Source organism: Oreochromis aureus, linkage group 19 (assembly GCF_013358895.1).
Source record: "Oreochromis aureus strain Israel breed Guangdong linkage group 19, ZZ_aureus, whole genome shotgun sequence".
Taxonomy (NCBI): Eukaryota; Metazoa; Chordata; class Actinopteri; order Cichliformes; family Cichlidae; genus Oreochromis; species Oreochromis aureus.
In genome coordinates this window covers 31,674,520-31,701,814 of record NC_052960.1, presented here as the reverse complement: position 1 = coordinate 31,701,814, position 27,295 = coordinate 31,674,520, and the positions used below count along the sequence as shown (strand labels likewise).

The window sequence follows — 27,295 nt, the reverse complement described above, 5'->3', positions numbered from 1 at the left end:
GCAAAGTAGATATTTCATTTAAGGGAGGAAACACTACGAATATGCAAAAACATTTGCTCACAAAACACGCGATGACCTTAAATGAATGTCGTGTTTTTAATTCCACTCGTGAATAAACACGACTTTCAAAAAAAAGCAACATTTTACAACTTCAACCTAAAGCGCTCTATCTATGCAAGATAGCACGGGGTGCTGTGTAGGAGTAAAGTCGTGAATCTCAACCCAGCAGCAGCGGTAACGTTTGCACGTCCTCTCCTGTTAATGCAGCAGGTAAATAATCAGCTAACAGTGCATATTATGTTAGCGCGATCTGCCTTATTACAAAACCTGCCATTACTGTGCATTTAGGTGACCATGATGAGAGAGACAGAGTCTGGTTGGCTCAGATGCTGGCAGTTCTCGCTGCAGTCTACCGGTAGCGTCTCCTTTCAGGCCAGGATAGATGAATGTCACCGAGCAGCGACTAAGTTTGTGGTCAAAGGCTTGCACCCATGTGCCACAGCAGATGCCCCCGATTTTCGGTAAGTGAATGTGTTTAATTGTAGGCAGGGACATTAGTGGATATTCTTGTGTAATTGCTACAGAATAATTTATGTTATACTTTGTTAATGCTACAGAAGAATATTTATTTTATTATTTTACATTTACAATTTTTTTCCTGGGGACCCTGTGACACCCCATTGAAGAGCCGTAGGCTGTGGATCTCTTAAGATCTCACTGTTGGGTTTGTAAGGCCATGTTACTCCTAAATTTCTATCTTGTTCAAAGAGAAGATATAAAACAAAGTTCTAAGCTAATCGACCTTAGTGTTCTCCTTTTTTAAAAAAGAATCGATAAGAGAATCGACAAAGAATCGAATCGTTAAACAGAATCGAAAATGGAATCGGAATCGTGAAAATCTTATCAATACCCATCCCCAGTCACCGATTATTTTTGCGATTAGTCGACTAATCAGATCATGCATCCATTGGATGTAAAACGTACAGCTTATTGCACCAGCAGCATCTGCTCTTATATAACTATCATTAGCTTACAGCTTTAAGTGTTTAAGGTATGTGCTAACTAAAAGTAAAGACAAGATGATAGTTTATTAAATTTTAATGAAATTTGCAGATTGTTTCGGAGGAGTTTAATAAACTCAGCCGTCTGCTCCTTGCTATCTAAAATATAACAGGACACCAGAGTATATTCTCGAGCATCTCACACTTCTGATAATCAGCTGTCTGCTTGACGTTTATTCAGCTGTGTAAAAACTATAACTTTAATCTCAGCCAAACCGATTTACTCAGGAACAAATAAAACACTAAAAAAAGCCAAACAATAACATGTTTAAGTTATCTAAGTGACTAATATATCATGTTTAACCTGAGTAGTGAAAGACGGTGGTGGGTTTGAAAATGATTTGCCGGGAGTTCGGTGTTCTCACCGGCTCTAGTGAGCCTTGAACCCCGGCTATCGAGCTGGTGGGTAACAGACGTCTCCGAAAACCTCGGAGCGCTTTTGCAAAAATGTGATGTCTTGATAAACTGAGCAGATATTTGAAGTTTACACAGCTACATTCTCGCCTGAAAATATGTTAAACGTTTATTTTGTGACCCAGAAATAGTAATAACAGTAATATTAAAACTAAGTAGCTGCCGCCATTGTTGGAAACTGGAATTGGCTGAGCTGTGCTATGAATTCTGGGATAGGGTTGGGCCATACGCCCGACCCATCCTTCAAATCTGGGGAAAAGTAGGATGCATTTGTCGGCTGCATTTGCATTTGGACAGCCTTCGCCGTGTCGCTGTAACGTAATCGGCCTTCAAATGCAGCCTCCGAAGGATGCGGTTCCTGAATTTGGACACAGCTACAATACCGGACACTGCTTCTTCTTCTTCGGGGTTTAACGGCTGCTGGCATCCTTGTACATGCAGTGCTGCCATCTTGTGTTTCAGTCCGTTATTACACTCTTAAATCCTACTACTTATTCCTGCGTCTTTCAGGATCTTACAAGGTTTTAAACTACGTGTTGACTATTAAATTTGTCGTCGACAATTTTGATAGTCGACGTAATCATGGCAGCCCTGGTTCATAGATAGATAGAGCTGGGTGGCATCTGCATAGCAGTGAAAATGTATGCTGTGCCTTCTGATAATACTGCCTAAGGGAAGCTACAGAGATGAGTCCACTGTCAGAGGCCATAAGAAGATCATTTGTAACCTTCACTAAAGAAGTAACTACCTTCAACCCTACCTCCTGATTTAAGAAATATCTCTACCTTCTCTCTCTTTAAGTCCCAACTCAAAACCCACTTGTTCAAAATAGCTTATCCCACATAACCTCTCCATTCGGCTATTTTAAATTTGTTTATGTTTTATGATTGTGTAAACTCTTTGCTTTTATGTTGCTTTTTACTCTACTGTGTACAGTGACCTTGAGTGTTTTGAAAGGCGCTTTCAAATAAAATGTAATATTATTATTATTATTATTATTAATTATTGAAGTTAACTCAGAAAGATCAATTGGAGAAAAAGAGTCTAACTTAACATCGTTTTTTGGGAGGTTTTCGCCCCTCCCATAGCACTGAAACAGCACTTATAAAAATAACCAATGATCTTCTTATGGCAGCTGACTCCGGTTTACTTTCCATTCTTATCCTCCTTGATCTGAGCGCTGCCTTCGACACTATTTCTCACTCCATTCTTCTCAGTAGGCTAGCCTCCATCGGTCTCTCCCATACTCCACTAGCCTGGTTTAAATCATACCTGTCTGATCGCTCTCAGTTCATTCAACTCAAATCCTTTACTTCTCAGCCCTTTCCTCTGACCACTGGCATGCCCCAGGGATCTGTCCTGGGGCCCCTTCTTTTCATTATCTACCTTCTACCGCTTGGACATATTTTCCGTAAATACAATATCCATTTTCACTGTTATGCCGATGACACCCAGCTTTATCTGTCCACTAAACCCGATTCTGCTCTTCCCCCATCCTCCCTCACCCTCTGCTTAGCTGAACTAAATTCATGGTTCTCTTCTAATTTTCTTAAACTCAATAGTAATAAATCTGAGCTCCTCTTAGTAGGCACTAAATCAACATTATCCAGAACCAACAGTTTCTCTATTACTATCAATAACTCGCCGGTCTCCATTTCTTCCTCTGTGAAAAGTTTGGGTGTCATCTTCGACAGTACTCTATCTTTCAGTTCACACATTAATAATGTCACCCGGTCTGCATATTTTCAATTGTGCAACATTAATCGTCTCTGTCCTTTTCTCACCTCACATGCCACTGCCATTCTTGTCCATAGCCTTGTTACTTCCCGGATTGATTATTGTAATTCACTTCTTTTTGGTCTTACTCAAAAATCAATCCACAAGCTTCAACGCGTCCAGAATTCTGCTGCCCGTATCATCACCAGGACCCCTTCTATCCACCACATCACTCCTGTTTTGCAGCAGCTTCATTGGCTCCCGGTCAAGTATCGTATCAATTTCAAAATACTCTTGTACGCATTTAAAGCTATTCATCATCTCTCTCCTCCATATCTCTCTGATCTGGTTAACATCACCACCCCATCTCGTTGTCTCAGATCTTCTTCTTCCCTTTCACTCTCCGTCCCCTCCCCCCGTCTTGTCACCATGGGGAGCAGGGCTTTCAGCTGCTCTGCTCCTCGACTCTGGAATTCCCTTCCTCCTGATTTAAGAAATATCTCTACCTTCTCTCTCTTTAAGTCCCAACTCAAAACCCACTTGTTCAAAATAGCTTATCCCACATAACCTCTCCATTTGGCTATTTTAAATTTGTTTATGTCTTATGATTGTGTAAACTCTTTGCTTTTATGTTGCTTTTTTACTCTACTGTGTACAGCGGCCTTGAGTGTTTTGAAAGGCGCTTTCAAATAAAATGTATTATTATTATTTATTATTATCGATGGTACTAAAAGTAGGTGTAGATAATACTACATCTGTGGGATGATTATTGGTAATTTTTTCTCTAATGATAAAAATTTTATTTGTGAAGAAGTTCATGAAGTCATTACTAGTTAACGGTAAAGGGATGGTTGGCTCAGTAGAGCTCTGACTGTTTGTCAGCCTGGCTACAGTGCTGAAGAGAAACCTGGGGTTGTTCTTATTTTCTTCAATCAGTGACAAATAGTAAGATGTTCTGGCTTTGCGGAGGGCTTTCTTATAAAGCAGCAAACTATTTCTCCAGGCTAAATGATGATCCTCTAAATTTGTGACACGCCATTTCCTCTCCAGCTTACGAGTTATCTGCTTTAGGCTACGTGTTTGAGAATTATACCACGGAGTCAGGTACTTCTGATTTGAGGCCTTAGTTTTCACAGGAGCTACAGTATCCAGAGTCGTACATAGTGAGGAGGTAAAATTATTAACAAGATGATCGACCTCTGTCTGCCGGGGGACAGCTAGCGGGGCCTACACTACCTTTGGCTTCCCCGGCTACAGAGAGTCTCCGATTCAGTAATCCTGGCCTCCAGAGCTGCAAATATGCTACATTTATTACAAGTATCATTACTGCTAAAGGAGGCCGAGGAGTAGCTAAACATCTGACACAATGAGCAGGAAAGTGCAGGTAGGATGGGTGAAGAGGCCATGCTGCTAGTGAGTCTGCTTCGAGCTAAGCTAAGCTAGCGAATCCCTAAAGACACAGTGAGTGAATACTTGACAATAAATTAATGAGTGAGTACACAGAGAGTGTGTTTGGGATGACGCATGTGAAGATTACACTATGAAATAAGAAGATATCTAAAAGTTTTTCATTAAATAGCTACGTAGATAAGCTACACGAAAACACCACTGTGGAACAGGAGGTGATGCTCTACCATAGAGAGAGTGAACACCAAGTGACAGCGCCACTCAAAGGAGGGTACATAGGGTTCAGTATTAGAGCAGGGTGATATGACCAAAAATATTTATCACGATATACATTTGAAAATTTGCGATAACGATATAACTGACGATATAATTGACACTAGACAAAATACTTTACAACTCCACAACTTTATTAGTGCAAAAAACCCCATCAATGTATTTTCACTTAAACAAGCAGCTGTTTTTTATGTGCATTAAAGTTATTGTCACGGTCTGACTGGCAGACCGTGGGGATGTGGGGAAAGGAGGACCCAGTCGCGGTACTCTGCGATGCAAACGGTGCTCTTTATTTACAGTGAAAACTGTACACACAATAATACATCCCTGTGATTCCCGTGTCGTGTCTTCTCTAAAAGTCCGTGCTCCGTGTTCTCCACTCTCGAGTGTCCACACACCCCGTGCTTGCTGCCCTCCAGTGTTCCACGCTCCTCGTGGAGACTCATGGAATGATCCCGCGTCGGTGGGAGCTCCAAGACTCTCCTAAGTAGCTCCCCCGACGAGCCCTGATCAGCGGCAGGTGTGTAGCTTCGGGTGTGGCCAGTCCCCTAGCAGGGCCACACCCACCAGGCCTGAAGGCGCCTGTAAACCAGTGTACAGACACACCTGCACCCATACACACACACACACACTCACATCTACAAGCATGGAAAAGAGCAGCAGCAACACCAAAAATACATATACTATCACCAGTCCATGACTGCCCAGGGATCCTGGGTCACTCAGACCCAGGACCCTGACAGTACCCCCCCTCTAAGGGTCGACTCCCGACGACCCTAAAACAAAAACACAAACCAAAAATCACAGCACAACCAACCCAGGGCGGGCGATGGGGGGGTCCAGGACGGAGGGCCAGAACCAAAACAAGCAAAAACAATAAATCAACAACCCCTCCCAGGTCACAGTCCCAAAGTCAGACCGCGCATCCCGCAGCGGTGCAAAAAAAAGCGCCACAAAACAGTCACAGGCGGCCCATCATTACGACAACAGAGTTCAGGAGGCCTACCTCAAGCCCAATGGCGGCAACGTTGCAGCTCCGGCGGACGGCCATGGGTCCGGCAGCAGCAGCAAAACGGTTCTGGGGCCCTGCCACTGATCCAGTGGCGGCGGAGCTGCAGCTCCGGTGGCCTGCCACAGGTCCGGTAGCAGCGGCGAAACGGTTCCGGTGGCCTGCCCCGGGTCCAGTGACAGCGGCGGCGGCGCTGCTGCTCCTCCGGCGGCTTGCCCCGGGGCCAGTGACGGCGGCGCTGCTGCTCCTCCGGTGGCTTGCCCCGGGTCCAGTGACAGCGGCGGCGGCGCTGCTGCTCCTCCGGCGAGCAACAGCGAGGTGTGGCACCTGATCTACGATGTGCCGTTCGCGGACGTGCTGCCCGTGAATGGCGTGGAGGGCACGCTGGCCGTGGATGGCGTGGAGGGCGCGCCGGACGCAGGCGGCGTGGAGGGTGCGCCGGACGTGGAGGTCCCTCCAGCACACTGACCTCCAGTTCCGGCTGAGCGGGTCCCTCCGGACCTCCGAGCCCCTCCGGTGGCAGCGCGGGCTCCACAGGCCCGCCGAGCTCCTCCCGCTCCCCGATTTCCTCTGCTGGCAACGCCGATCCCTCCGGCTCGTTGAGGTCCTCCAGCAGCGGCGCAGGCTCCTCAGCTGGTGGCTCACTGAGCTGCTCCTGCTCCGGCTCGCTGAGCTCCTCAGCTGGCGGCGCGGGCTCCTCCCGCTCTCCGAGCTCCTGCTCCGGCTCGCAGGGCTTCGCAGCTGGCGGCGCGGGCTCCTCCCGCTCTCCGAGCTCCTGCTCGCTGAGCTCCTCCGGCAGCGGCTCCGGCTCGCTGAGCTCCTCCGGCAGCAGCTCCGGCTTCTCAGCTGGTGGCGCGAGCTCCTGCTCCTGCTCGCTGAGCTCCAGCTCCTGCTCGCTGAGCTCCAGTTCGCCCTCCTCCGGCTTGCTGGGCTCCTGCTCGGGCAGCGCGAGCTTCTCCGGCTCGGGCTGGGCAGGTCCGGGTGGCGTTGTAGCAGGTGGCACTGCTAAAGATGGTGAGGAGGTGAGCGGTGTGGAGATCGCTGAATGAGACGACGCTAGCTGTACTGTTGGCTGGCTGACAGCAGCGTCTGCGGGGTCACCATCCACTGTAAACAAAGAAGCAGATGGGGTGAGAAATGAAAAAGTGTCCGTATTACTCACCACAGCCGGCTCTTGAGATGTCCGGGAAGTCGGCTGCGGTGAGGAACGCCGGCGGCGCGAACGTTGTTTCTGGGTAGACGTCGGGGCCGGCGTGTCAGGCTGTGAATCCCCCAGCTGGCCGGGCTGGTGGGCAGCCTGAGTAGGAGAGTGGAGGTGGAGGGTTGAAAGCAGGAAATCCAGGACGACTGCATTGAGGGAGTCCATCAGCCAGGGAAACTTAAAAAGCGTCTCCTGCAGCCGCCTCTCCACGGCGCGACGCAACACTTCCGCGGGCTTCTCCCACCATAACTCACACAGTCTATAAACTCTGTCCATTACCTCCCTCCTGAGCCTCTCCTCAGAGACCGCTGGGTCCATGTCTGGCGGGATCATTCTGTCACAGTCTGACTGGCAGACCGTGGGGATGTGGGGAAAGGAGGACCCAGTCGCGGTACTCTGCGATGCAAACGGTGCTCTTTATTTACAGTGAAAACTGTACACACAATAATACATCCCCGTGATTCCCGTGTCGTGTCTTCTCTAAAAGTCCGTGCTCCGTGTTCTCCACTCTCGAGTGTCCACACACCCCGTGCTTGCTGCCCTCCAGTGTTCCACGCTCCTCGTGGAGTCTCATGGAATGATCCCGCGTCGGTGGGAGCTCCAAGACTCTCCTAAGTAGCTCCCCCGACGTGCCCTGATCAGCGGCAGGTGTGTAGCTTCGGGTGTGGCCAGTCCCCTAGCAGGGCCACACCCACCAGGCCTGAAGGGGCCTGTAAACCAGTGTACAGACACACCTGCACCCATACACACACACACACTCACATCTACAAGCATCGAAAAGAGCAGCAGCAACACCAAAAATACATATACTATCACCAGTCCATGACTGCCCAGGGATCCTGGGTCGCTCAGACCCAGGACCCTGACAGTTATATAAAAATGTAACACTGCAAATTCCTCACTGACAGTTTAACCAAAAGGCATTTCCAGTGGAAATTGGCCGACATATCATCAGCATAACCATGTATAATATCCACAAAACTTAAAAAGAGGTTATACACACACAACACGGTAATATTATGTTGAAGCACAGTACATATCACTCTGCGAGGCTCCTGCCTACGATAGCCGTAATGCTCCGACAATCCATCAAGCGGTGCGGGTCCGTAGCTTAGCAAAGTCGTACTAAGCTACAAACCCGCATCTGACAGATTTTCGAGCGCCATGTGCCACATAAAATCGTTTCGAGGTCAGTAAACAACCAGAATTCATACATAAAGCACACGGGATTATAAGGGACACTGTCGATTTTCAGAAAAATCAAAGGATTGATTTTAAGTGTGCCGTAGTTTCCAAACAACACGGTAATAACGACGCCCTGCTAGCATGCGCTACCAAAAATAGTGCTTTGTTGTGTATCTGACGGACGAAAGCTAAACCAGTTCCACACCACTGAAGTTGCAGCATTTTTACAAACCAATTCTGGTTCATCCGTTTCATTTAACGATCCACTTTCGCTCTTCTCATTCTGCGTCGCCGCCATGTGCGTATGTAAACATAGGCACTGCGCATGCGCGTTTTACCCATATTCTATCGCGACATTTCATTTTCCTATCGTTGCCCAAAATTAGACCGGTATTACCGTGAACGATATGATATAGCCCAGCCCTATTCAGTAGTTTGCCCAAGGATGACAGAGCTGGGGATCAAACTACAAACCTTCCGAAGAGTACCAAAACAAAGCTTTGGCAGCCATGAGAACTGGGTAAGACACTATAAAGGGTCCATCCAGGACATGTGAATGAAGCAAATAGTAAATTGTATAATAATACTAACTACGAGCTGCTAATACTAGTAGGATATAGTATTACTACACCTCTCACCCCTGTTTGCAAATGTAGGAATGTTTAGCTTATTTTAGGGTTTAGGAATGGGTTAGATAGAATGTAGAATTATTGTAAAGACACTGACACTGCCCTCAATGTAATAAAGGCCTGACTGTGTCGTGAACTCAGGAGTAGATTTTAGGGGACCCTCCCCAGTTGAACTGTGAAAGTAAGAGGAAGAGGAGTGAATGTTGAGTGGAAATTCCCCAGAGAATACCTGTGTGGGGGTCTCAACATTTGTAACTTGATAACTGTGGTCTGGAACGGAGATGGGCTTTTATGACCTCCGGGGAGTCACTACATAGAGACACACACACCTACAGTGCTTTAATTCTTACGCACCCACACCCACATGCACACTCACTCACGTGCACACACATACACACAGGTATGCGCACATAGTCACTCACGAGCACTCACATAGACATGCGGGAACGCGCACATGTAGGCATTCACGTGCTCACACACACACAAACATGTAAACATAGTGCTTAGTTTTATGGCACCTCGTAGAGGGATTAGAAGGGGGGTCACTTATACAAAACTGCATGTAACAGACAAAGGAGTTGAGATCTGCAGAGAAAGTCCGGGGTTCTGTACATCTCCCTTCTAGAAGGTATAATCAATAAGTGTGTATTAATAAAAGTATTGTTAATTGACTACTGAGTCCCGGTGTTCTTTCTGGAGGCCTGACGAATATACGAACCGGGGTGAAACTGCTTTTGTAAGACAAATTACTTCAAATATATTTAAAAAAGAACTTCTGAGGATGTTTCAGACTTGACGTGTACATGGCTGAAGTGTTATGTAGATTCATATTAGTACTGAAAAGGCTGAGGTCATTTCAAACATTTCATACATCATATACAGTACAGATACAGTAACAAAAAAGGCCTGAGAACTGTGTGATGTGGTTCATTTCAATATCTGTAGGAGGTTTGTCGACCAGCTAATGCTACCTCTGTCTCCACAGATAACAGGCTCATAAGCCACTGGCAGCTTGCCTCACATGCTGGTGGAAATGCTGGTTATTAAAAATAAAGCAAAGTAACATTTTCCTGGGCTGAAAAATGAAGCTAAAGGTGAAGTACGAAAACATGCAGTTCCTCTAATGACCACTGGAGGCTTGCTCCAAACCAAATCGACCCCCACAGACTACGCAAAAATGTTTTCAGTTTTAAGAGTTAAGAATTAGAATATCTTATTAATTCCTACATGATGTGGTTACAGTTTCTCTAAGACAATAAGAACAGTAACAGACTGAACTAAATCAATTAATGCAATATATTACAAACAAACAGAACTGAAGAAGCTCCTCGAATGGGAGGTGCAACTTAACGAAGTCCAGACGCTTTTCTTTCCAAGCTCCTTAGACTACGATGACCTGGATGACTGAGAACCTTCACAGACAACATAATATAAAGTTACCAAATATAAGAATTAGATCTAATATATCTACAAATAGCAAAATATATTACAGAGATTAAATAAATATGAGTGAGATTTTACTCTAAACTGTAAAACGTTGTTTCTGTTGTTTTGTCTGTAGAGGACGTGTAACTGCTGCACTGTGTGCTGTGCATTAGATGGAGGAGTTGTACAGAGATAACCACAGGCAGGAATGATTTCCTATGTCGGTCAGTGGTGCATTATGGGTAATCTCAGTCTCTCACTGTGCTCCTGTGACTGGCCAGCACGTCACAGAGTGTGTGGGAGGTGTTGCCTGACAGAGTCCAGCTCCATCCACACAGCTTTACTGTCCTTGTGATCAGTTTGAGTCTGTTGGCACCTGCGACCCTCAGCCTGCTGTCCCAGCATGCAACAGCACAGAGGATAGCATCTTATTTGTTTTACATCTGTTTTAATTTATTTACAAAACACAATGTTGGGGGATTTTTACATTTAAATAATGTTGGAAAGAAAGTAGCTCATGTCCTCTAGAAAACGGATAATCACAGATTTATTGTTGGGAGGAAACTTCTGCACCGTCAGGCTGTTTCAAGTTTTTACACTTCACTTTGGTTTAGGTTTGCATTTTAGGCAAAGTGCCTTGAAATCTATACTTTTACTGACTGTCACAGAAGTGTGTGGTTGTATGTTGATTGAACGGTCCTGCTGCAGTAACTGAATGTGTAACCAAAGGTGGCAGATGTTTGCAAAAAAACACACAAACAGATTCTGTATAGATTCCTGAGCAGTGTGAGGCTGCACTTGTATGAAGACGTACGTGGCCAGGAGAGCATTAGTGGACAGTTTTTGGGTAGCGCCCATAAATTTATGGGACCAGGTCCAGACTTATGTTGTATGGTTTGGGAACAAATCAGGTTCAGTGTAGGGAGAAGACAGTCCTCGCAAAGGCATTACTCCAGAAATGTGCCTTATTTACAGATGGCCTCAGACAACAGCTTCATTAGAAACACACAAACTGAAAACCCACCTCCTCCAAACTCAACTAAACTCCACAATGATCAGTGCTGGGGATGAACACAACAAGTATCTGTTAGCAGATCTTCACACCTCAGTCTGATTATGTATAGTTGTGTTCAGGCTTGCTGCAGGCTAGCTTTAGCATCGGACCCATTGCACTGACATATTTCCAGCAGTCAGAAACTGATGTCAGTCCCATTTTACAGAAGATGGTTTCAGTCTAACAGCAGAGTCGAGCAGCAGAGGCTACTCAAAAGCTAATTAATGAATAGCAATTATTTTAGACATTGTCTGAAAAACATAAAATATATGTATATTACATACATAAATAAATATTGCGAGTATAGTGTGAGTGTATCCAAAAACAAAAACACTTACATCCTTCAGCTTTTTTAGAGATGACTTGACAGTGCTCGTAAAATGCTAGCACTCTGCTAATGCTTGCTGATTGGTCGATTAAGACGTTTGTTATGTTGCAATTTCCCACAAACACTTCGTGTGGGATCAGAAGTCCGGACAGCGGTCGTTCTCCAGTATTTGGATATTCATAGATAAAATGTTCTTTTATTTATGTTTTAGTTGTTTAAAGGTGGTTGGCTAACAAAGGTGCGTAACAACCACCTTCTGGGGACATTACACACCACAAAGCACCAATACATACAACAAACAAACAAAGAAACATTTTTAGACCAGAGAGAGTAACAAACTATTCTTTTTTTCCCCAAATTGTAATCATCATCTGCTCATACAGAATGCTACTCACTAAATTAAAGCATCCTCTTTATGTTCAACCCGGCTGATTGATTTTTAATCTCAGTTATGATTAAGAATCATAATTGTCAGGAACGAAACGCAAAAACATTGATCTCACAAGAGAAAATGACACCTTGTACCAGCTTCAGTTGAATTTGATCTGCATTAAAATAAAATACGTATAGAAAGCCTGAAAACCGTCTAGACCAACTCCCACCCACGAAACACATACTCATTGTAAAATCTTCATATTTACTCAAATCAGACGATAAAAGGCAACAAAAAGTGTTCAGTCTGATGACGTCTTAGTGTGCTTTTATGTTGTGCTCAGTCCTACACATGGATCTGGACTCAAATTATCCAGACTGTGTGAATAAGTGTGGCGCCTGCAGTGAATGGAGCGGCCTACAGGAGGCGCCGTCGGCTCCTCAACCTGTCGTTTGGAGTCGTTGAGTGAAAAGCTGCCAAACACAGAGCGAGTGTGCGGCAGACTGGCTGTTTGTATTTGACCTTTTCCATCCAAATGAGCTTTAACTTCATTGTGCTGAGGAGAGTTTATGAGGCAGAAAATGAGCCCATATGGCTGTGAAATCAGATCAGTGTCACCAACAACAAATCAAACAACACATCTGACTGCCAGAGAGCACAGCAACAACAACACTGACTGACTGACTGCAGGCTGAGCCACGGTGACGATGGAGCAGCCATCGAAGGATGACAGCGGCTGACTCATCGGACGAACCAAGGTTCACACTTTCCCAGACAGCTTCAGTGTCATCAGGGAGATCCTGGACTAACGCTGGGGTCTGAGAGCTGGCTCCTTCTAGTCAGTGATGCTGTAACAGTTCAAAGAGTTTTATCTGGCAGTTCACCCTCTGAAGGAAACTGATGTTTTAATAAATATTACAAAGATTTTCCAGGATATTTGGAATCTCCATTTCTAAGGCACTGGGAGAGAATGTACTCTCAAACTGGAAAATTCAATTATTCAATTACATTTTATTTCTATAGCACCAAATCACAACAAGCTGCTTTATGTTGTAAAGTAAAGAAGAGAACAGTGAGCAGGTAAAATCTTTGCTGTGTTTCTGGTTGAAACTCTGCGTACAAGGCTCACCCACATGCACACATATCCAGGTTGACTCTGATCCATAAATTTGTGTCTATCAGGTGGGGCTGTGCGATATGACCAAACTCTCATATCTCAATATAAGATCGTCCCAACAACGATATATCACAAACATTTTACATTTTCAGCTAATTTTGTGAATCTCGGGCAGCTCGACTTGCGTGACGTGTTTTCAGCTGGGCATCGTGTACCTGGAGGCCAGTGTTACATAAGTTGAAACAGTTTTCTTTGTGAGTATTTATTACACAGCCTGTTTTAAGGTTCATTTTTTAGCACCTGACGGCTCTTTTTAGCTTCTCGTCTGTAAACACTCTGCATACTATTTCACGTGATTCAGTTTATTTTGAAAAATCTCAGCAGGATCTTCAGCTTTATTGTGAAAGGTTTATGTGGAAAATAAACAAGCGGACGGCGGAACCAGACGATTGTTGTTGCTAACGACAACGCATAAAAACAGTCACTTGTGGGTCCGTAGTGTGGTTATATTAAATATAAGAGAAAGAGAGAACTTTAAGAAATTCTACAGTGACCAAAACCATGAAAAAATATTGCCGTAAACAGTTTATTTTGCGACACCACAAAACAAACGATAGTGTAAAATGAACCGATAGACGTTTTTATATCGTGAGCCGATATATATCGTTATATTGAACAGCCCTACATCCAAGTTTCATAAATGTTTTTCTCCTCACAGGATTTTTGGCTTTTGTGCTCACATTCTTCTTATAAATGAGATCCCAGACCCACAAAGGAGAGGTCCAGCTAGCTAAGCTGGCAGCCTTTTACATGCTGTAAGCTCTGGTTAGGACATCACCAGCAGTAGCTGAGCCCCATGAACAAACAGCAGCTGCTGCAGGGCGGCACTGGGGATTATTGGGTAAAAGTCCAGCTGCCACTTTGTTTCAGACAGAGATTCTACTAACTGTACACACGTGTTTCAGTTTATCATTTGGTCTGTTTCAAGCTAAAAGCAACAATTTGTTGTTGTTAGCAGCGCGTGTTAGTGTGAACATGTGTGAAAGCTGATGTGTTCAGTACACACTTGGATGGTTGAAACTGAACAAACGTTACAGCCGTGAACCTACCACGGTGTCATTTTTAAAACAACCATATCCACTAAAGGGCAACATGGTGGCACAGTGGTTAGCACTGTTACCTCACAGCAAGAAGGTCCTGAGTTCAATTCCACCATCAGGCCGGGGTCTGTCTGTGTAGAGTTTGCGGGGGTTCTCCCCGGGTACTCCGGCTTCCTCCCACAGTCCAAAGACATGCACTTTGTGGATGTCTAAATTGTCCGTGGGCAAATGGTTGTCTGTCCCCGTGTGTTAGCCCTGTGACCGACCGGAGACCTGTCCAGGGTGTACCCCGCCTCTCGCCCTATGACAGCTGGGTCCCAGAAAAGGATAAGCGGAAGCGAATGGATGGACATCAAATAAATCCACAGTTTAAAAAGCTCATAAATATTTGTCTCATAATGCACAGACAAAAAGAAAAGGTCACTTCCTCCGGGTGCAGAGGGGATCAGTGAACCAGGAGGGTCATGCTGTTTGGATCCTGAGGGTACGTCCCAAAGTGTGGCCTGCACACATCCATCTGCTCAGCGTCCTCCTCAGTCATGCTGGTGACTACCAAGCTGCAGAAGCACTAAACTGAGCTCACACTGCAATACACCCATGTACAAAGCATCTGTGATAGCAAGAGCTCCATCGTGTAAAGCACACATGTGGCTGTAATCTACATCCCAAAGGCATGTGGTGAAACAAACAGCAGGAAATTTCAAGTATACTATAAACATTCAGTTTACCTGCTGCAGCTGCAAACGATGGTCATGTAACACAACAGACAAATGTGAAACTTTCAAATAATGTAAGAATTTATAGGTCTGTAGTTTGGACCAGAGACACTGTCCTCCTTTTGTTCTCAAATTGAGCTAAAAGATAATCAAGTTTCAAATTAATTTTCTGTCTCATAGATTAGTCAACTTATCATTTGAACTCAGCTCGTCCCAAAGCCTCTGTGGCAGAAACCAGCAGAACAATCAGGCCTCCATTCACCAAATGTTCCAATACAAACACACAGATGTTGCTACCTAATCCCCTTCCTCTCCTCCTGCAGCCTCACAGCTTCTGTTTGAACACGAGTTTTGGTAAAAATCGAATTTTAACAGCACGGCCCCGCAGACGCATCAGCACCGATGTAAGTAACATCGGCTGTGATGTAATACGCCTCCTCTTCTCTAATCTGTCACATATAAGATTACAGATAATCTGGGTGTGAGGTGACGTCACACGGTCAGACTCTGCCCAAAGCAAACACACACTGTGGTGTTATTAGTAGGGAAACACACAGAAGACCAATGTGAACAGTTATGGTCAGCACTTTGATGCTCACGCTCCGGGTTATTTCTGCCAGCCTTGCAGGATGTCAGGCAACATGCATGTATATGTCATAAGTGCTGCGATTTGTTAGCATCTTCCAAACAAAAGAAAAATCCCACAGCAGTCTAAACTGACAGCAAATCATGACTTAAACATCATTTAGTTTGAATTCTAATGTCACCATCTAAATTCTTTTAGATGATATCATAAGATTATAGCAGATTAAATCTAAACGACTCACATCTAAAGTGTGAAAGTTGCTCCACACGTTTACAAAGCGTCTCATTTTCCTTGAAACCAAATGCAAAGCATTCATACATCTACATCATCTCTAGGAGATCGCCTCTGACTGGATTGCCTCCAGAACATCTTCATTTCCATTTTATTCATCGATAGTGTCGAGACATCTCATCACCTTGTTTTCATCAGATGAACATCATTTGTTAACAAAGTAACTTCCTTCTGTTGTAAAGGTTACATTTTTCCATGAAATACCTGACAGCTCCATTTGGACTTGTTTTTGCAATTCTACATTTAAAGTTTAAAGTCTACATTTTATTCTAAATGTAGACTGTGAACTTGAGAGCAGGTCCCATCATCTACCTCCTGCACCGAGCTCTGACTCACCTGGAGAAGCCTGGAAGCACTGTGAGGATCATGTTCTTTGATTTCTCCAGTGCTTTTAACACCATCCAGCCACGACTTCTGAGAGACCAGCTGGAGCTATCGGGAGTGGACAACCACATGTCCCAGTGGATACTGGACTACCTCACAGAACGCCCACAGTATGTGAGGTCACAGGGCTGTGTCTCTGACACGCTGGTCTGCAGTACGGGGGCCCCACAGGGAACTGTGCTGGCACCGTTCCTCTTCACCCTCTACACTGCAGACTTCTCCATCAACTCCCCACGCTGCCACCTACAGAAGTTCTCTGACGACTCTGCCATAGTCGGCCTCATCACAGGTGAGGACGACTCAGAGTACAGACAGTGGACTCTGGACTTTGTAGACTGGTGTCAGCAGAACCACCTGCTGATCAACGCCGGGAAAACCAAGGAGTTGGTGGTGGACTTCCGGAGACGCAGACCCACCACACTGACACCGGTGAACATCCAGGGAGTGGACATTGAGATAGTGGACTCTTATAGGTACCTGGGTGTTCAGCGGAATAATAAACTGGACTGGAGCCACAACACTGATTACAGGAAGGGTCAGAGCAGACTCTACCTGCTGAGGCGGCTGAGGTCATTTGGAGTATAGGGAGCGCTTTTAAAGACCTTCTATGACTCTGTGGTGGCATCTGTCATTTTTTACAGTGTGGTATGTTGGAGCAGCAGTTTATCAGCAGCTGAGAGGGAGAGGTTGGATAAACTCATCAGGAAGGCCAGCTCTGTTTTGGGATGCACCCTGGACCCAGTGCAGGTGGTGGGAGACAGAAGGACTCTGGCCAAAATAACATCTCTGATGGACAGAGTCTCCCACCCCATGCATGTAAATGTTGCTGAACTGCAGAGCTCCTTCCGTGACAGACTGCTGCATCCTAGATGCATGAAGGAGCGTTTCCGCAGGTCCTTCCTCCCTGCAGCTGTCAGACTGTACAATCAGAACTGCTCCCAACAATCATAGATGTTTACATCAGTGCTGTAACTGCAATAAGTTAATCAACCGATTTGCACTACAACCTGGTTTGCCTCTTATCTGTAGTTATTTTTATTTAATTTAATAACTGTACAGTACTCTGTATATAGTAACCATTGTCCTTAATGTAAATATGTAAGAAAAATTGTGTATGTTTCTGTTCTGTGTCCTGTGTACTGTTTGTTTGTATATGTGTCTTTTTGGCTGCTGTTACAACCAAATTTCCCCTTGTGGGACAATTAAAGGATTATTCTATTCTATTCTATTCTATTCTATTCTATTCAGTATGTTCAGGCTCAGCTCACAGAGACCAGCACTGTAGACCAAGGATGGCAAAGGTTTCTTACTTTGAACTCTTTTCGAGCCCACAGATAATAAAGACATGCTGACCGAGGGGAAGGCATCTGGATTATGGTGGTGAAGGAGAAGACATGACTAATGTGTTGGCTGTCTGTGAGGAGGACGCAATGCTTTGTGATCTGAAGGATGTCCTGAGTGCCACATGCTGCTGGGTCTCTATCTGACCACCTGTGACTGAGAGTGAAGGTCCTCATAAACACTTCTGGAGGCAGTGTCCTCACAACAAACAGAAATGACTGACGAGCACTAAAGACAAAGTTTCTGGATTTTATGATTTCTGCCTGACAGTTCTCATGTTTCACCGTTGTACATCAGTAAATGTAAAAAGCTGATGGTACAGCCCATATTATACACATGCTCACTTGTTCAACAGTGAGCTCGGACCTGTACTCGGACTTGAGCTCGGACCAATCACCTGAAGTTTTCCCCTGTGTCACTGACACAGATGCAGCAGCTGGACTGTTTCTGGAAGCCCACAGATATCGGCTCATCACAGCCAGCACGAGGAGTACAACAGAGAGCTGTGACAGCTTTACCAGCACATCCTCTGCTTTTGTTCACATTTCTTTAAATTATCTTTTCTTCTTGGCCTATGTGAAGATGCATCAGCCTGGTGTGAACACACTGCTACTATAGCCATACCTCAGAAAACACATGACACATAGCTGTGAGTTATACGTGCATCCCCAAAAATACAGCTGATAACAGATATGGACTTGACTAATCAGTGACAGCCAATATGCTAATCCAGCTAACCAGCACTAGTGGTTCTTCTGCTTATCCAGGGCCGGGTCGCGGGGGCAGCAGCCTAAGCAGAGAAGCCCAGACCTCCCTCTCCCCAGCCACCTCCTCCAGCTTATCCGGGGGAACACCAAGGCGTTCCCAGGCCAGCCGAGAGATATAATCTCTCCAGCGTGTCCTGGGTCTGCCCCGGGGCCTCCTCCCGGTGGGACATGCCCGGAACACCTCACCCAGGAGGCCCCCAGGAAGCATCCTTGTCAGATGCCCGAACCACCTCAACTGGCTCCTTTCGATGTGGAGGAGCAGTGGCTCTACTCTGAGCCCCTCCCAGATGGTCGAACGTCTCACCCTATCTCTAAGGGAGAGGCCAGCCACCCTTCGGAGGAAGCCCATTTCACGATCTCGTTCTTTCGGTCACTACCCACAGCTTGTGGCCATAGGTGAGGGTAGGGGCGTAGATCAACCAGTAAATTGAGAGCTTCGCTTTTTTATCACATATAAATAGTTCAAACAAAATCAAGATTTTTCTGTCTCACCATCTATTTTAGACGACCCGTGGCGACTGGTTAGCAATGAGTGTGCATTCAGCTTTGTGTTATCTGACACAAATCTTTGAATTTCCCTATCATTGGATATAAGACTATTAGATTAAACAGATTACACTCCAATCCTAGTGATCCATATTTAGACAACAAGAAAAGATTAAATGAAAGAATCAGTATTATATATGAGCACCAAGGGTGAAAAACACAGTTGAACAAATGTATTTAAAAGAATTAAAAGTTTTGTTTTATGTCAACAAATCATTTCCAGTTTTCTCACCAACATCTGGCCCGTGGTGATCTGCTCCTTTACACACTTAGACTGTAAAGACCTACAAGAACAGCTGCGTTCAAACATCCTGGCTATTTGTAACTGACACACACACTCACACACTGACACTGACACACACTCACACACTCACACATACACACTACAGGATTTCTACCTGATGTTACACTGGAACTGTTGAAACTCCTGTTTGGCTGCCTTTTGTTTACTGGTCACATAAACAACACAAACAGTGTTGGTGTGTGAGACTGTCACCAAAGCTTTATAGTGTGTGAGTGCACCTCAGGCCATATCGTAGAGTAACACAAGAACCAAACACAAACAGATACATACACTCTTTGGAGTAGCGACCCCAACACTGAAACAGCAGAGAAGCAGAGCACAACGATGCTGCTGGGTGTGAGCAGGTCAAAGCTGATGGATTAAATAAATGAACCATTTTGGTGTAGGTGTAATCTGTAACCAAATTACATTTATATCAAAGTATTTATCTACTATTATTATTATTAGTAATCACAGACCAAACAGTGAAGTCCTTTATTGTTATTCAGTTATGAATGGAAAAAATAAACTATTAGTTGTTTTCTTTCATGTACTTTATGCAATTGGTTGACCTCAGGTCAGAACATGTGACAGTGTCTCCACAGCACGCTCTCATCCCAACCATACCACACCGACGGCTGTGACAGACGTGCTGGAGGGGATAACGCTCTGGTCTAACAGAAACATCTGCTTCACATCTAATTTATTACTTAGAATCAAAAAGAACATGAGCTATTATGAGCAATTACTATTTCTATCGTTACAATGCCGTTACCGTTACTAACAAGAAAATGCAGTGCGGTCACGTTACTATTTTTCAACAAACAGACGGCTGAAGCTGTGTTCAGCTTACCGCATCTTATATCAGTTGCACAGAAGTAGCTTTAAGTAATCTGGGCGCTACAGCTTTAAGCAGCTGCGCGCTCCCGCGGGCGGCAATCACTTTCTGTCCGAAGATCACTTTTTTAAAGGTGAACTGTAGAGGTAAGATCAAAAGTGGTTAAAAATGGCCAATTATACCCTGGATCCCAGAGGGTTAAACATTTTTTTTAAAGTAACGCAATAGTTACTTTTCAAGTAATTAATTACTTTTAGAATCTTGTAACTCAGTTACTAACTCAGTTACTTTTTTGAAGAAGTAACTAGTAACTATAATTACTTGCCTAACACTGTTCATATCTCTGAGTACAATGCTCTACACATCTCAGGTGAAATTCTTCAGATGTTAATTTGTCAAACTTTAATAACATGAGAACACTTTCTGTAATAATGTGTTTTCATATCATATTTAGCAACAGATTATTTTAAGCATTCTTCTGTTTTATTCTTTGTTCTGTGTTTGAGGTGTAACATGTTAATGATGCACACAGCTAGGCAGCATTTAAAGATTCATGATGGATGAATGTGATTGGTTACACAACTTTTTACATGAAACAGTCCTCAAACTGAACTTCTTAGTGTTAGAATATTCCATTAGTTTAGGTTAGCCAAAGAAAATTATAACAGAATTATGTGACTTTCTTTGGTTAGTTTGGATATTTGGGATATATTCACCCCAGCATAATGGACAATTATTTATCAGAGAAATAACAAGAAATGCAGATGTATGTCAGATAACAGGCTCGTCACGTTTGCTACACACAGACCAACTGTGAACTGTGAACAGGCCTGAAACTGGTGACCGAGCTGATAAAGTCAACAACAATATGTCAGGTCTGCTGCTAATGTACAAAGTCATTTACTGGGCACTAATGCTTGCACTAAATTACCACACTTTAAATATTGTTATACTTATTATCTTAGAAACTTTATGGGACATTCATGTTTGCACTCAACTACCACATTGTAAATACTGTTATATTATATTATACTGTTTGCGCTCAAACTATGATATTGTAAATACTATTATATTTTTTTATTAACTGTGCTAAATGCCTTCTTTTTACTTTATATTTGATACTTTTACTACGTTTACTATGGTTATTATGTTACTATGCTGCTTCTTGTCTTATTGCTGCTGGCCTCTGTGAGCTACCAAACAAATTTCGTTGTATAACTACAATGACAATAAAGTTCTTTATCTTTATCTTATCTTCTTTTGACTGAAGTAAGAGGGCGTGGAGTTTCACACAGACCTCTGTACGAGAAGGCTTCACTTGGTTTATACAGTCTATGGGAAAAAACTGTATTGTTTACTGATAATTACACAGACAGGGTCACCAAAAAATACAAACGTAATGTCCATGCATCCATGCATCCATCCATGCATCCACCCATCCATCTATCCATGCATCCATCCATCCATCTATCCATGCATCCATCCATTCATCCATCCATCCATCCATCTGTCCATTCATCTATCCATGCATCCATCCATCCATCTATCCATGCATCCATCCATGCATCAATCCATCCATCCATCTGTCCATTCATCTATCCATTCATCTATCCATGCATCCATCCATGCATCCATCCATCCATCTATCCATGCATCCATCCATCCATCCATCTGTCCATTCATCTATCCATTCATCTATCCATGCATCCATCCATGCATCCATCCATCCATCTATCCATGCATCCATCCATCCATCTATCCATGCATCCATCATCCATCTATCCATTCATCTATCCATGCATCCATCCATGCATCCATGTATCCATCCATCCATTTATCCATTCATCTATCCATGCATCCATCCATCCATCCATCCATCTATCCATTCATCTATCCATGCATCCATCCATCTATCCATGCATCCATCCATGCATGGCGTGCTGATTCGGTGCTGTATAAATAAATTGTATTGAATTTCTGTGGTCAGACAAAGATGGAGATGACTTGTACATTTGAAATCAAACTAGCTTTCTTGTTATAAGCTCAGTGTGGGGTATTATCACTTATGATTGGCTGGCTGCACTGACATGTTGTAATAGTATTTCATTTCATAAAATTAGCAAACACTGAAAAGTGTAGGACAAAACTCTGGTTACCTGGCTGTAAAAGCAAGTCAGCGATGCTGCTGTTCAGGGTGCAGCCTAGCACAACCATCAAAATACAATTGTTGGCCATTAAATGCTTTGAATTGGGAATCAATGCCATAGGCCAAAATTTAAAAGTCAAATATAAAATTATAAAATAGATATTGGAAAATGCAGTTTTGTAAAAAGGGCATTTATAAAGTAAGAGGCTGAAACAGCAGATGCCTGAGCACCAGCACACTGTCTACGGTAACACACTAACTGTATTTACTAAGAGCTACGACACAGAAATAAGCAGATCATCAGCTGAAAAGCAACATAGTATTATAGTACATGGAACTTTCTACTGGAGGACTACAGTATAGCAGGACACAGTTATGACACCATATTACACCAGAATATGTGAAATGTGCAAGTAAGGGGAAAATAAGAAGATCGGGGTTTATGTACTGTAGAGGAATGGCCACCGTGCAGGAGCTGGGATGTGTTACAGTAACTACAGGAACGAACCAGCAGCATACCAGTAAAAGAACGGTCATTTCCAGTCATTTCCAGTGCCCGGTCATGTCAGGACTGATACAATGAAAACAGCAGCAGCAGCAGCATCATGTCACCATCTGCTGCTGCACGGAGCTGCAGGCTGCTTCGTACGGAACCACCGGCACACACCGAAACCACAGTGCCATCTAATAACGGTACTGCTGGGGCCATGATGCAGGATTACCACTGCGGCTGTCCCTGTGTGCACAGGTGTGTATATCTGAGTTTGTGTAGCAGCCTACCTGTTGTGCCTTTAGGCCAGGCATGAATGTGACAGGACTGAATGAACCACGAACCAGCCACGCACGCTCACACGCACACACACATATATACAGGAGCCAAATCCCTCACAAGGTCAAGTTGCTGTTTGTAATACTCCGAGATCAACGCCGCTCGCGTGCACTCAAAATCGCATTCACGTAATATGTAAGGTGCGCGTGCATGTGTTAACTCAAAATATTTGAATTGTATGCTAATGACGTCCTTACCGTACACGCCCTGGCCGTGCACGCCCTGCAGGAGGCCGGTAAACAGCCACAGGAGACCGAAAACTACCCCCATCTTCACATCGTCCTGTGGCCTCGTTGCTGCTTCTCCCCCCCTCCGGGGATGAGGATGATAGTTCGGTTCTCCGCTGCTGCCACTGCTATTCCTCCGTCCTCCTCCTCCGCTCCGTACACAATCCCACCCGGTGACCGGCTCTCATCCACAGATCCAAATATTTCCCTGCTAGCACCCTCCGACCCCGGTTAGATATGACGGGCAGATGCGGTTCTGCTCATACCGGTGCTAACGTTTGCTAAAAGCACCAGAAACCCTTGAGGAGAAGGACGTCCAGCGGCACCCGGAGAGAGCAGATGCTTTACTCGCTCCTTGATGATGACATTCCGGGGGAAAGGATTAAAACTGAAGGAGCAAACAGCCGGTGCGTCAGTCTTCTTTGAGCTGGTCAAAAGTGTGCGCTGACCGTCCGCCGAGTCCGCCGGGATGCGCATCCCTCGGTCAGTACCGGAGATACATCCATCATCCTGCGGAGAAGCGCTACCGCTCCGTGTCCCGTGTTAGTGTCAGCGGCTCGGCCCTTCAGGCCGGGGAGAGGAGAGGGACAGTCCGTGATGCCGTGAGTTCCAGCAAAGACGAATAAGCGGTCAGTCCGGTCGATTTGTCGGTGTATTTCACCGGTCGGTGAGAGACGTCACTCAGCGAACCGAGCAGTAAAGTCGCCGGAACGGAGAACGGAAGGACTTCCGGTATTTGTATATCAAAGTAAAAGTCACCTCCAGCTCATCCGCCGTGTTTATGGCTGATTCAGCTGCGAAATCTATCATCTTTGGATTTCACTGTGCTAAAATATCGCGCTTATTATAAAATAATAATAATAATTATTATTATTAAGTAATACATTTTATTTTCTCCCTAATCAGCTGTTAAATGGGAATTACTAGTGCAGGGTGTCATGGTCCGGGTGAGTGCGGGGTTTTACCTCTGAATAACGGTTTCCACCTGGAAACCTGCTTAAGACCAGCGCTCACCACAACTCTCCACCAGGTCTTCAAGTAACCACAGTTAGTGCTGACCGTCATAGTGCTTTCATTGAAAAGAGATTTTTGCTCATAGCAGTGTTAACCCTGAGTTCAATATGGGCTCAAAATGTGGTCATAAATATTTTGTACTTGTAAATCAGTTTTTTACTTGTAAATCAGGATTTGCATGTGTAAAAAGAATTTGTGTGTGTGTGTGTGTGTGTGTAAAAAAAGATTTGTATGTGTAAAAAAAAATTTGTGTGTGCATAAAAAAGATTTGTGTGTGGAGTTCAAAAAAAGCGCCCCTCCGAGAGCCAAACCCATCTGTTCTCTGATTGGATTGTTACATTTGTGATTGACATGACATTGACCAATCAGATGAAAGGAAGAAAAATAGGGTCAAAATTCGTACTTGTAAATGAGGATTTGTATGTGTAAAAAGAATTTGTGTGTGTGTAAAAAAGATATGTGTGTGGACTTAGCCAACAAAAACCCTGCAAGTTACAAGTACAAAACTGATTTACAAGTACAAAATATTTATGACCACATTTTGAGCCCATAGTTCTACACCCCCAGTCATCCTGCCGTGTGTCATGGATCCGCTCACCTGTCTGCCCTCCCGTCACACCACTCTCACCTCACCTGGACACCACGCTGCTTCACCCGGATCAATTACCCCTCTCTTGCCAAAACCTCCACCTACAAAGTTAGACAAAATCTGGTTATGATTCACTCTCATCAGGATCAGGACTCAGCTCTTACACCTTGTTTCCTCTCGTTTCAGTGTTCAGAGATTACCTGTTCCGAGGCCCCGTCCCCTCTCCCCGTGTCACAGAATCTTCATTTATTTAATAATTTTATGTTTGGATAAAATAAGACCTAGTAAGACACATAACACTGAAATGTATGTTTCATAAAGTGGGGGGAAAAAAGCCCTTTTTAAAGTAGGTGTAATGTTGTTCCGATAGCGACAGTCATCGTGTTAGGCTGAGGCTATTATTGTTAAGAGTAAAGGCGCTGACTTCCGGTGCCTTCCTGACAAACTGCAGCGGGATTAACACGAGCAGGAATCTGCCGCGCAAAGCGTCACGAGCAGCTTCTGTTTTACACCTGTGGGGGAGAGAGAAAGGACAACACTCCTCACGAGACACGCAGAGCCTGTGGGCTGCACGCGCGCTGGAAATGACAGCCTGAGCCCTCAGCGCGCACGTGTCCGATCTCCTGCTTCCTTCACGGATCTCAGGAGAGCAGAGGGAGACTGAGCTCAGCGATGGTGGCGGGGTAACAACATCCAGGTCTCCGTGCTTAACACTGAACACGGACGGATGATCAACGATATATTTGAATAATTTTTTTTTTTTTTAAAGAAAGAAAACCAGTTCACGTTTTCATCCAGTTTCTGCATCTTCTCGCTCATAAGCACACTTCCTCCGTTATACCAGCCCGTGTTGGCTATACATGCATCCATCCTTATTGCCAGGCTTATATATATATAGGCTCTGGATTTTAACACCAATAAAGATGATGTCAAAATTCAATAAAACATGGATGAGGACACACATGCTTGTATTGATTTCCCCTCTTTGATGACATAGACCTGTTGCTAAACTATTATGGGCTGTAAGCTAAAATGACTGGTTGGTTTAAAATGATTCGTATTGATTCTGTGTAACCAGACTTTTCTAATCTGAAGTCTAATCAAGTCTAAAATAAATAAAATAGAATGAAGAAAATACATCTCATCATGCTTTTTAGCTCACATCATAAAGATCGCCCCAAATGATCAACAGCAGACTCACATACACAAGACAGGAACTGATTCATTTACACTTCTGTTGAGCTGGGCTGTTTATTAAACACAGTTCTCTTATCACTTTTATTGTTTATATGTATGATTGTATCCTGAAAAACAATTATTATATCTGCAAACTCTACTCTTACAAAATGTGCACTCAGTGGTTTACTAAGATATAAAATTCATGTTGAGCAGAACTGAATTGAGTGTGTTTTTGTGGCCCTGCACTCCATTCCCAGTTTGTCATTTGGCTCTTGGGGAAACTGACTGCCAGTGTTGTTTCTACACATAACATTAGCAAAGAACCACTTTTAAATGGTATCTTTAGCACTTTGTTACTAGCTAAAAACATCATTTGTTTCCAGATGCTGTATGCAAGTTTAAACCTGATCTCTGCACAAAGGCCACAGTTTCTTCTTGTATGGTCCAGGAACTGGTGCAGGATTTTTTGTCTTTGAGATCAGAAGAGCTTTGTTGTAAATATGTCTCAGTCTGAGTTCAGGCTAAATTAAAAAGACGCTCCGAGATGAATTCTTAATTTCCTCCCATTATCCAGCCTCACTCAAAAGGAACGAATACTAAAGACATTATTGCCGTTCCTGTCCGGGGATTGGCTGCTCATGACCAAATCACCTTAAGTTGATAATTAAAAATAGCAGCGAGGGAGCATTAAGGAGAGCAAGACCGAATGAGATGGAGACACAGAAATAAGAATTCAGAGAAGTTTTTTCTTTTTTACGAATTAGTAATCAGTTCCCACTAAAGAGATCTAGAGCAGCAGCGGCTCCATGCACCATTACAACACTTTAATGGGATTTTCCCTCTCATTTGTGAATAGGAGAGAAAGGGGGATTAAAAGGAAATTAACCCACTAAAAGGAACTTTACCCAGTTTAACTTGAACCATTTCATACTGAAATCAGCTTGGGGAATCTGCAAGGATTAAATAACTTTAAGCAAATACAATGTTTAAATTACTCTAGACTTGGAAAACTCTAGATTAAATGACTTTCATACACTCCTCACTGTAGAGGAGTGCTCTTAACATTTATGGACATTTTCACTGTATTTAAAAAACCTATAGATACACCTGTTATAACACATCTAATACAATCTATTTATAAACTGTATTTATTAATAGCAACCAGCATTTCTACCTCTAGTCCTACCTCTTACTCAGTGTGCACTGCCACTGATTACACTGCACCTGCTCCTTTATATGGCACCTATAACTTGTATATAACTTGTAC

General features: G+C 44.0%; 1 protein-coding gene across 1 annotated transcript in view; it reads right to left on the bottom strand.

Moving 5' to 3' along the window:
• Window positions 1-23,948, bottom strand: part of LOC116333145 (MAM domain-containing glycosylphosphatidylinositol anchor protein 2-like) — a 209,511-nt gene extending 185,563 nt beyond the window's left edge. Inside the window, exon 1 of the mRNA XM_039603582.1 lies at window positions 23,217-23,948. Coding sequence (XP_039459516.1) covers window positions 23,217-23,289 — 73 coding nt within the window. The 5' untranslated portion in view covers window positions 23,290-23,948. The remainder of the gene's footprint in view (window positions 1-23,216) is intronic.
• Between the last annotated feature and the right edge of the window lie 3,347 nt (window positions 23,949-27,295).